Source organism: Coturnix japonica, chromosome 5, assembly GCF_001577835.2.
Source record: "Coturnix japonica isolate 7356 chromosome 5, Coturnix japonica 2.1, whole genome shotgun sequence".
NCBI lineage: Eukaryota > Metazoa > Chordata > Aves > Galliformes > Phasianidae > Coturnix > Coturnix japonica.
The window spans coordinates 52,701,188-52,713,240 of record NC_029520.1 but is presented as its reverse complement, the minus strand read 5'-3'; the positions used below and the strand labels follow the sequence as shown (position 1 = coordinate 52,713,240).

Sequence of the window (12,053 nt, the reverse complement as noted above, 5' to 3'; positions counted from 1 at the left end):
GTTTGTATGGCAGGACCTCAGCAAAAGAGCCTTTATGAAACACTCCCTTTCTCAACTCAAAGCCAAACACAATGGGGGGGGAACCAAACACAAAAAGCCATCTTAGCCAGCCAACACACAGCTAATCACAACCATTTGTTTCTATGTCCCTGACTTCATTTATTTAAAGAAAGATGATAATTCACTAGAACAGTCAGAATTTGACTTCCTGTTTTCTTTCAAATCAGGAAGATAGCATCCATTTCAAACTGCATGCCAGAGCTGTACAGAGCTGTACGTGGTGCCTAACCAGACTAAGTACACAAGAGACTGGAGGTTCCAACCCCTTCATCTCCCCACTTTTCCCAGTCTGTGGTCAGTCTTGGGATCAGCAATAATGGCCTGAACTGCTACAATGGCTTCGTTGATTTTTGTTTGCAGCTCTCGGAGCTCCTCTATATGCAGCAACCGCAGAATCTGGGCAGCTTCGTTGATAACAGCATCTGGGTGAGATGCAGAAAGAGCAGTCGTGTCAAGCATTTATATCTGATACAAAGAGCTTAAGAAAAGATTAACTGCAGTTAACATTCCGCGCTTCGTTCTTGCTTGTGGGTTTTCACACTGGAAAGAGGAGGCAGAAGTTGCCCTGCAGAGCGCTCTGCAAAACCTCACTCAGCTCTGCGCAGCCCTCGCATTTAATCCCCAGCTAAGGCAGGTCAGTACAAACTATTCCATGCAGTAATTCAGTTGTATGTGGGGCAAAAGAGAGGGCAGACCAGAGGAGTCAGGACATCTGACTACTGCCTGCAAAACCATCTATTGGGTCACACCAACGTGCGATGCCTCTGGTTACCATTTAGGTAAAGCAGGTAGCTGGAATGCATGGGAGAAGCACAAGGGTCCTCTGCTGGTAGGACTCAGCTTGTACAAGACAACAACACCAAGCTGCATTCCTTCCATGTGCAAGTGGGTCTGCTATTGAAAGCTGTTTCAGAGTAATATTTCAATAATGATATATTCCACAGCCAAGATTTGTGCTTTTCTGTTTCAACACAAAGAGCTCAGGAGTGCTCATAAATAAGCTGGGAGGGAGCAATTCTTTCCACTGCAGGCTCCAGAGGCATTGGGTTGGTTTTCTGTCTCTGTACACATGATCTATTTGACAGTAACACACTTGACAACGACAAACATTGCTATTGAGAGATACAATGAAGGGACTTGCTTACCTCCTGTGTCAAAACCAAGAATGTGCTTTTCTAAGGCAACAGGCAAACCCTTTAAAGAGGGGGGAAAAAACATTGCAAGTACAATTAGAAACATCACATTGCATGCTTGGCAAATAAAAGCAAGCACCACCCCAGATAAACCTGGAGATGACACCTGAGTTTTGCTTCTACAGACACGTGTGACAGCCTCAAAAAAATCATCATGCTTGATTACATCTGCCTTTGCGTTCTGCAACTTCAGACCCAGAGCACTAATAACAATAATTAGCCTCCATCATTAATTATATTCCCCCTACTTGTTGAGTGAGTCCCACTGAACACACACTGCCCGTATTCAGTCCTTAAAAGGCTAACAACTGCACTGCAGAACACTCAATGCAGCCACATCCCTAAGCCAGACAAACAATAAGCATGCACAAACTGGGCTTTCTTAGTAACTATTGCCTTTAAACAGCTGCCAGATGTCAAAGCACTGGCTGATTTGAAAGCAAGCTGTAAAAGTCCTCTGTGATCAAGCGAGTTTCTCAAGCACTGTACTTGCAGCCTCCATCAACATCCTCAGAAGCACTTTCTCAAGTGTTGAGCTAAGGAATAAACCTAAACATTAATTTCTAAATGCTTGCTCTAAGAAACAGTGCAAGCACAAGTTTTATTAGTGCTCATTTCTAAGCACTGCTCTATTTCTTTACCTTCTCCAGTTATGGAGAAGTCACAATGAACAACCACCCCCTGGGTTTCAATGTGCACATACATTTATTTAACCAATGACAACCTTAAGCTTTTGCTTTTACTACGCAACTTCTCTCAGCATCTGACACGCACAATAAAACCATCCTGCCTGCCAACTGCAGGCACCTCCAACGCTGAGTGACCACAGCAGCACTTCCAAAGCAGCTGTTGTTTTCAGACAGCCTGGAAGCACAGCACTGCTTTCTATCCTGCCCTCCTCCCACACCTTTGCTGTGAGTTCATTTGGCCACACAAACCACTGCCTGCTCCCTCTGGTGGAGCCCATCCTTGACAGAGCAGTGGTCTTACAGCAGGCCCTGGGCTGCTGGGGCACATGCTGGTGCTGCATTCAAGCAGGAACACATTTATTTGCACAGAAGCTTTAAGCAGGCAGAGGTACAGCTGCCCCGGAGTGATCCTGAAGGGCTGCTCCAAAGGCACTTGTTCCACTTAATCCTATTGGGCTGTTTACAAGGATGGGTGGTGATAGGACAAGGGGGAATGGTTTGAAACTGAGACAGGGGAGGTTTAGGTTGGATCTTAGGAGGAAGTTTTTCCCCCAGAGGGTGGTGACGCACTGGAACAGGTTGCCCAAGGAGGCTGTGGATGCCCCATCCCTGCAGGCATTCAAGGCCAGGCTGGATGTGGCTCTGGGCAGCCTGGGCTGCTGGTTGGTGACCCTGCACACAGCAGGGGGTTGGAGCTGGATGAGCACTGTGGGCCTTTGCAACCCAGGGCATTCTAGGATTCTACCTAAGACACACTCACCCAGTAAGAAGCCTGAAACAGCTAAGTGCCTACCAGCACAAATCTGAATCCTACCTAGACACTGAATACACTGAATTGCAGGCCATTCACAACATAACCTAAAAAACCCTTCCTTCTTTATCTTAAAAACTTCAGCTTGACAGCCCAGGATAAATCCCACTTTATTTTGCACAGTTAAACCCCAAGCATTGAAGTGTAATTCTCCTTAGCACAACCCTCATGTGTATCCTTCAGGGAGGCTACTCCTAAACCTATTTTATCTCTCAGAGCCGTATCATGATATTGCCAAGAACGCAGCTCATGACATTTTGTATAAAACTGTCAGCCACGCAGAAGCCAAACAGTTATAAACTATTTCTAGGGACAAGACTTAATTACATATAATGTCACTAGCTTGTATTCTGGCTATTAACAAACCAGCCAAGGTCAGAAGCAGGGATTTCTATTCCTACCCTCCTACCACACCCTAAGAACCCCCTGGTTATGAATCCTGTCCTGAAATAAAGTCCCTGCTGCTCAAACTGCTAGTTCTGCCAAACTGCATTTTGATCCCTACAAGTCAGCCTTGCAGCTATGTAAACAATAACAGAAAGCAGCCTTTTACTAGAAGTTAAAGACACTAAAATGAATAAAGCAGTCCCAGCTGCTTTTGTGTTTTCCTACTCTTTTTATGTCTTTGGACATATAAATGCCCAAAGCTCTGATTTCATGTTCCAGGGCTGCTGGCAATCACTGCATTGTATCTCTGTGCACCTGCGATTGCCACTTAGTAAACACCATAAGCAGTGTTATGATAATAAATAAAGCATGGACTGCTCTGGGCAGCTGCCAGAAGAGATGAAGAGACTTGCCCTCATTGACCAGATCCAGTTGCTTTAGCAGGGCCATTCCTCAGCACACACCTGCAGGGCAAGAGGTTCCCTTCCCTGGCTGCACCCAATGCCAGCAGCTGCTTTGCCAAATGCTGAATGATTTAATGTTTAATTGCTGAAGTTTCCTTCACCCACTTGGTGGGGAGGAGGAAGTGGAGAGAAGCCAGGTGGCCAACATCCCATTCTTCAAACACATGCTAGACTTAATAAGCAAAACACTGTATAGGAGGCAAATTTCACCTGCTTACACAGCCAGCACAGCTGACTCCAAGGAAAGGTTAGGGCATGCATTTCTGTGGATACTGTGATCACATTGCACTGAATAGTAGCAGTCACCCCTCACCAAACACTAAGATAGGAAAGCAGCTATTTACATGTGGTATCATATAGCTGCAAATATTTGCACACTACAATTTTGCGTGCTTCTCTCTGAGTCTTTAAGAATCAGAATTGCCACCACAAAGTGAATTTCCACCATCCTGTTAAACCAAGTGTTTAAACAGAACCCATTTTGACCATGATAACTAACCCCAGGTAGGATTGATATATACAAACCTCTTTGGACTGATTGGCCTTCGCTATGGCATCCTGCGTCAAGCGTTCCTGAACCAGAATGCGAATTGCCTGGAGAAAAACATTTAAAGGCCAGAGTAATTAATTCATGTCCTGATGCACTTCAGACACCACTGGATCAGAAACTGCAGAGCTCCAGGAACAGCCAAGAAAGTTTGCCATTCCTAGAATAAGTTGATACTGATCCCAAAGCAGCAGCTTCAATTTTGTTCTGCCTACATTATACTGCTCTACCTCTAACTCTGCAGCAATACAGCTCCTTCAGGAAGTAATTCCTGCTACTGGGGTCTTTTAGGAAGTGATGAACCACCTTTCAAAGGCAGAGAGCCCTGAACAAGGCTCCATAACCAGGTGTTAAAAAGGCAAGATTTATTTCTAGACACGGGAACAAGAAGAGCCTTAACAATCTTGCTGCTCATCTGCTTCCACTGCTCCAGAACACAGCACAAAACCATACTGAGTTATCACTTACTGATACTTACAGCTGAAAACGCCTCTAAAAATAACTGAAGGAATACCAGGCTGGCAGTCCTCCACCAAAAAGCACTCTGTCTGTCAAGCACATTCCTCAGACTTACCCTGGCAAATAGCTGCGTGTGACAGAAGCAGTTGTGCTGCTTCACGTTTCCCTGCACCATTTCTCCTGGTTGTGTTCATGATTAAAGCTGAGACATGAAACAGCAAAGTTACCAGTAGGTATTTCTAGAAATCCTTCTGAGGTGGCTGCGCTGGACATAGGAAGTGATTTGATGAGGAGCTTAGCTTTAAATTCCAGCAATGAAATCAGACCTCCTAAGGGAATTCTGAACATCTTTTGCATTAGAAAAAGAAGTGTATCCAAATGTGTTAGATAGGCATCTTCTGATTAATTCCTCCAATTCAAATTAATAAAAGGAGGACTCCCCCTCTCTGCTCACTCTGACCAAGGTCTAGCCAGATGTCTCCGGCAGGCTTGCAGCTTTTCACTTTTCCTAAGCAGCCAGAGTGCCCAAGCCTGAATATGGATCATGATTTCTATGTATGGGCATTGCTGCAAGCTTCCTTCACGTGGAATAGAACCAAAAAATTTCACTGCCATGTTCTGCTATCATCAAGCCTTGAAAAGCAGCATTGCCGTTGTTCACGTAACATGAATCACCACTGCAAGAATCTGTTCCTCCTGCAGCTAAGAGAAGGAAAATCCAGGCTGGTTGCTTTGTCCAACTGCCTCCAACCAAATAAAAAAGTGAGGCTAGAAATGCATAAAGAATGACAAAATGGAAATACATTCGGGCAGAAAACAGCGTGCCTTCTGAGCTGGTAGCGCCTATTAGGTGGATCCAGATAAAGTCTGCTAGCCTTGAGACTGGCCTGTAACAGCAGCTGAAGGAATTCTGCTGAAGGGCTGACATAATGCAGATCCCCAATAACGCCACTCAGAGTCTCCTCTCTCTTCTTACTTTATGCCTTTGTGGGGTATTTCTGTTTTGTTTCTCTTTCCCCCCTTAAGAGTTTTTTTTATCTGAGACCTTCACCCCTCCCTAGGGATTTATAAAGGACTCCAGAGTTATTTAGAGAAAGCAAAGGAGGACAACATACCAGAGAGAAGGAAAGAGGAGCTGATGGGATAACTACAGGGCATCACTTCCTAAGGAATTGCTTGGCAAATTCAGTGTGCCTGACAAATGTGGTGGTCCTGTACTACAGGGTTACAGCATTGGTAGGTAAGGGAAGACCAGCAGACACCAACTAACTGGACCTGAGCAAAACATTTGACATTGTCCTGCAAGACATCATCCCTAAATTGCACTGATGGGAGGTGTCCCTGCCCATATTAGGGGTTGGAACCAGATGAGCTTTAAAGTACTATCCAACACAAACCATTCTGCGATTGTAAAATATCTATATATAAATTTAGCATAACACCACAGCTTCTATAATAAATGAGCACTGTCTTGCTTTTCAGTGGAATAAACTTATTTTGGTGCCAAACAACTCGCTTAACCTTCCATAGTATGAAATCCCAAGATCGCAACTATCTCCCTACACAAAGTACTTGGTGAGTATAATCTCAACTTGAAATTCAGAGATGGACAGAGTTCCACCACTAAATCACAAGCTTTCCCAAATTCATTTGGAGATACTTTAGAAAATCAATTGGCTTACTTACAGCACCTAGAAATTAAGACTAGCTGACATGACTAAACTGACTTTTCCTCTGCTGTTTTAAAACACCCTTTGCATTGTTTAGACTCTATGTTTTAAAGCTTTTCATTGCCAAAATTGGACTATAATGCTGTCCTTCGAGCCTATTCCTCCCTATGCCTGAAGTGCATAGAAACCTCACAAAGCAGTGACATCAACTCGCCTAGAGAGTTTCTAATCTTGATAGACAACTCTCAGCCAGCACTGCAACTCTAAGAACACGGTTACAATCAAACTGTTTAACAAGATAATTATCCCTGCATTAATTTCCACAATTAATACCGTGTGCTGCTTGAAAAGACACATACATGACGAATTTTACTTTCTTGTTCCTAAATGAGTCCTGGTTCTCAATAACTGCCTACCACAGGCACACACTAACCTACTACACACACACTAACCACTGGGGGAGATGAAAAGGAAGAAACAAGGTCTGAAAACTGTAAAGCTCACCTTAAGCATTACCAAATAATCATCGTGTCGCTGGATTTGAAGCAGATTAGCTAAAGCCATCACTCCAGCCTTGAAATCAGGATTATTCACTGTAAAAAAAAAATAACAACAACAAAAAATACTGGTTAAACTGGCTGCAGAAGATAAAATTAGCTTTCCAATTCCATGGTATCAGACTGCCCTCCAGCATGGGTGAGGCCGTGGATACAAAGCAGCAAGCAACCACTATGTTACTACAGCAGAAGGGGAGAGCTCAGCCTGGTGCAAGCTTTAAGCTGGTATATAACTATAAAAGTTAGAGTCATCGTGGAAGATCCAGCCAATAGGCGACAGACTTGTGAATGATGCAGTCATTCTGTATGACACCCCCAGTGTTGCTGTACACTTACCATCCAAGTTAATCAGTGGTTCTGCATTTTTTGCTGTATTGTCAGTATTTTTAGCACCGTCAGGGGTGGAGTCCTTATATTTGTCAGCTGTTAAATTAAGAAGAAAATATGATCACCATTAGGGCTAATTAAGAAAATAACTAGCTAGAAGTTTAGAGCCAAACTAGTTTGTGGTAACCACATTTAGGAGATGTGCTACATACCCGAGAGCATTCTCAGTTCATATGCTGTCATTCTGGAGTTCTTTAATGCCCCAAAGGCAGTTGTCCAAACAGCTCCCCATCTGCCCAAAGCTTATCATTGCACCCAGAGCAGCATCAGAGCATGTATAACCTCATGCTTATGTAAGTCATTATGCACTTGATTAAGGCATCTTACAATTTCCCAGAAGGCAGCTGAACAAGCTGCAACTTACAGTTCTTCTACTTTAAAAATCCATCAATTCAACCAAGATTGGCCCTTTGCCTTAATCAGCAGCATACGTAGGGTCAGGATTTGGGTTGGCTCTGATCAGTGTATAAAACATTACTAACAGAGGCTTTATTTTATAGACTGAAGCACTCAGTATGCGTGGTATTCTTCAAGTATTTTTAGCTGATCTCAACTGGCTCTTCCATGTTCATATAACAGTGAGACAGGAGAAAGCTCGCTTTCTCCAGTACTAAGATTACTGTAGATTGCCAGCATTCATATTCCCATCCTTGTCTTGGACAGAGCCTTGCCCTGCAGCAATTAAAGGTAATGGAAAACCGTCCTTTGGCTATTATGTTTGCCACCAGTAATTACGTTTGTATCTGCATGATTGCTGCAAAGGAAATTGCTACTGACATTGAAGTTGAATTCAACTTTTTCATACCATTGCCCCAGTTCCCAAGGGTTCAGGATCAGCTCCCAGTGAAATGTGGATTTAAGAATAACTTATTTGAATATATGTAGTATTAAAGAGAAAAGCACCTCACAGACTTTGAAGTACACTCTCAAAGGCAAAACCACATGGAGAAAGGTATAAATATATACACAAAGGGCACTGTCCCACAGTGAGTTGAGAAAAACAGCCCACATCTCAACATGGTTCTATATCAAGCAGATGAAATAGCTTTATTCTTTTAGATGGAAACGATATACACTTCTGACACTGTCATGATTTGACGTATCATTCTTAACTTTAAACAGTCAAACAGGTTTCCCTTCCACTTTCAAATATTAAATAAATTCAGTCATACCATTATCTCCATACTCCAGCCTAACTGCTAACCCAAGAAGCCAGTCCACAGTCTCCTGTCGTTCCTGCATTTTGAAAGGACAGTTTACATCCTTCATATACTGTGGGAGAGAAAGAGAAGAAAGGAAGTAGACATTATAGGCTGGAAGGAAACACTTGTATAAGTTAGCTACAAGCACAGAACTGATTTGCAGTCACTTTCCCATAGCCAACACAGTTTGGAAGATCATTACTAAGAAGCAGCATCAGTACAAAACAGCTCTGCTGCAGCATCTGATCCATCTGAGGCATGTGAGAGGCACTTAGTCTTTAATACTAACCATTTAATAATGCTTTGAACGAGTAACATTCCCTGTCAGACTGACAACCAGAGAATCCAAACACTCATTCTTCCGCTGTCTGCTCTCTTTATACAGCAAGCAGAGGCGAGGGAGAAGGACAGGGAACAAAGTACAGCAAAAACAAGCAGGAAGGAGGCAGGATTCTACCTAAAGCTTTCACAATACTGCTATCAAGGTGCAACAACACCTCTAAACACCTCTAAACCATTTGCACAGAAACCAGAGGATTCTGCAGGGCAGCAGAAGTAATTTTACTTATGAGGAGCTACATAGAACAGCACCATGCTACACCACCAAGTGCTGCTGACACAACAGTACCAGCAGCCAGTAATTCCAACATCACTCATATTTAAAGCTCAAAATGCTTCTCTCTTGTCATCAATTTTGGAACTGTGCTTCAGGCTTCCACTTACAAAGTGTGTGCACTACCACTCCAAACCTTCCGGGCAGGGAAGAAAACAAATGGTTCCAGGGAACAGAAGTGAGATGAATGGGCACTGAGCATTAGGAGCAGTGTGTTCAGTTCCTCACATGACTGTTGTCAGAGAAAGGAAATGGAATCCAGCACAGCAGCCCCACAGTGACCCAAAATGCCCACAAGCACACAGGAGATCACAACCAGAGCTATGGCTGCTTGCCACAGTTCATGTTAGCAGTGAAAAATCATCTACTGACATGACTGTAGGGGCAGAGAGGAGCTTCAGCAGCTTCATTTCATATACTTGTAAAGCCCATATTGTGCTAATCCATTTTTATTTTGCTACATAAAAACCAAAGCACAGAATAAAAGCTGTTTAGTTGAAGCCAGTTTTTAAAGTAAAAGCTAAATCAATTTAGGCAAGAAATATCAGGATAGATGCTATCATTGCAAAAACAGGGCTGAGTGAAATTTACACATAAAGCGTTCTTCCATCTTTAACTCCTGCAGTGGCCTCAATTATATATTTCGATTCCTTGAGACAGAAAACATTCAGAGATGGGATAAATGGCCACTCATTTACACTCAGCAACTACAGAAACCCTGGACTGTCATTCAGGTAAGAGACATTTGTGTTTGGAACAAAATACCTTCTCAAATGATTTGGGCCAGTCATCGCTGTGTATGTTCCTTAGATTCCCTCGGTCTTCAATCTTGTAGTGTCTGATTTTCTGGTCCTCCAGCCAGACAATAAAATTTCTGAATTCCGTTTCATCTGCAGGGAGAAGTAAAAACAGCAACAATTAACCTTAAGGGCAAAACCAACTACCTCGAAATCACACAGCCCAGTGTAACTTCTGACCAAAACTCAACACTCTGAGCTTTCTTCCTTTCTCAAGTGACTTGGAATTGGCCACAGTTAGTGGACAACACTAAAAGGCATCAGCTAAGAGACTGTTTTTATTAGGAATACAAATATAGGTGTTACTAAGCAAAGAAGTAAAACAGTGACACTGAGGATTTCAGTGCCCAACTCTGTTGCGTGGACAAACTCATCACATGCTGCAACAAATCCCTGTCTGTCCCTAAGAACAAAGTGCCCTCATCCCATGACTGTGGAGAAGCATTTTCTTCCCTCTTCTCTTGGTTGTTGAGCCAACATTTCACCATTTGGAGTTGGAACTCCACAATACAAAGACTGTGGTCCAAAGGTTCAGTAATGGACAAAGCAACTTCTCTGCATCTGTGATTTGCAGTATTTGGTACCACCAGCATCTTGAGAACCACCCATGAAACTTTGGCACTGGATGAATTTCAGTGATCTGGATTAATGAGATAAATATCCTCCTGCAGTAGCTCAGGCTGTGATAAGCAAAACGCTTCCCCATCAGGGACAAGGCTGCTGTGCTATTACGACCTGTCAGGAGTGTATCCTCTAAGTGAAACGAACACCCGACTTCCACTGAATGTGCTGTAAGAAACAGCCACAATGTACACACAGGAAAACTCTCAGTAAGAACTTTAACAGCTTCTACACCAACAAAACAAACCTCTGAGGAGAAAGAAACGTCAGCGACGAGCTCAAAATGCACAACACACAAAGCTGGCAGTAAACAAGATCTTTTCAAAGCGCAACGAGCCAACCAGAAGCACTGAGGGAGAGATGATCCCTTACAAAGACCAGTTTGAGTTGAATATAGAGCAGTTTGAGTTGGACAGGACCCTTAAAGGCCATCTGGTCCCACTCCCTGCAACAAACAGGGACACCCACAGCTCCACCAGGTGCTCAGAGCCCCATCCAACCTGACCTTGGGTGTCTGCAGGGATGGGGCACCACCACCTCTCTGGGCAACCTGAGTCGGCACCTCACTGCTCTTACTGTAAAACAACTTAACTTCAGTTCAAATCCCCCTTTTTTAGTTTGAAACCATTTCCCCTTGTCCTGTCACCACAGCCTGATAGAGCCTGTACCCCTTTCTTACAGCCCCTTTAAACACTGGCTCTCAGCTCTCCCTGGAGCCTTCTCTTCTCCGTGCTGTACATCCCCAGCTCTCAGCCTGTCCTCACAGGGAGGTGTTCCATCACTTCTATGGCCTTCCTATGGACACGGTTCTACAGCTCCACATCACCCCCATACACAGCACCCCCCATGTGGACACAGCGCCCCAGGTGAGGCCTCAGAGCGCAGAGCAGAGGAGCAGGATCACCTCGATCACCTCATAGTGCTGCCAGGGGAACTCACAGAATGACCCGGGTTGGAAGGGACCTCAAGGATCACGTATTTCCAACCCCCTGCCCGGCAGGGCCACCAAACATACACCTGTACTAGATCAGGTTGCCCATGGCCCCGTCCAACCCGGCCCTGAACACTCCTGCCCTACTCACACACAGCACAGACCGACCCCGGACCCCCCCCACTAACCAGGGTCAATGAGCAGAGCCCAGCGGCAGCGCCGACCCGGGGCTCCGTCCAGCCCCGAGCAGGCCTCACACAGCACAGCCCGGCCTCCCTGCCTTCAGCTTAGGCCTCTCCGCACACCCCGAGCGCCCCCCGCTGTGTGCAGCCCCAGCCCGCTCCCCCGGCCCTCACCCCTGCAGTTGAAGCCGCCCGGGTTGTGGTAATCGAGCGCCGACAGCTTGCGGCGGAACATGGCGCTGCCACCACGGCCGGACCCGCCGCTCACCGCGCTCAGAACGAGCCGCCGGGTCGGACAGGAAGTACCGCCCCGATACCGTCTAATTCGTCTCCTATTGGTTCCCGTGAGCTGAGCGGCTGTTAAGAAGACCAATCGAAGCACGGAGAAAGCAGACGGGACGGAAGCGGATGTACGACCAGCTGTAACGACGCGGCGGCGGGGGGGGGCAGTGGGGGTGTGGCCTATTTGGGGGCGTGGCCTGT

General features: G+C 45.0%; 1 protein-coding gene across 1 annotated transcript; it reads right to left on the bottom strand.

The window, feature by feature from the left end:
• Positions 1 to 134: 134 nt before the first annotated feature.
• Positions 135 to 12,005, bottom strand: RTRAF (RNA transcription, translation and transport factor). Its single transcript, XM_015865960.1, has 8 exons — positions 11,745 to 12,005; positions 9,805 to 9,929; positions 8,397 to 8,496; positions 7,174 to 7,260; positions 6,785 to 6,873; positions 4,130 to 4,198; positions 1,206 to 1,254; positions 135 to 482 (listed from the first exon to the last, which is right to left on the bottom strand). The coding sequence occupies exons 1-8, from the start codon at positions 11,803 to 11,805 to the stop codon at positions 328 to 330; spliced, it is 735 nt and encodes a 244-aa protein (XP_015721446.1). The 5' UTR covers positions 11,806 to 12,005; the 3' UTR covers positions 135 to 327.
• Positions 12,006 to 12,053: the final 48 nt, after the last annotated feature.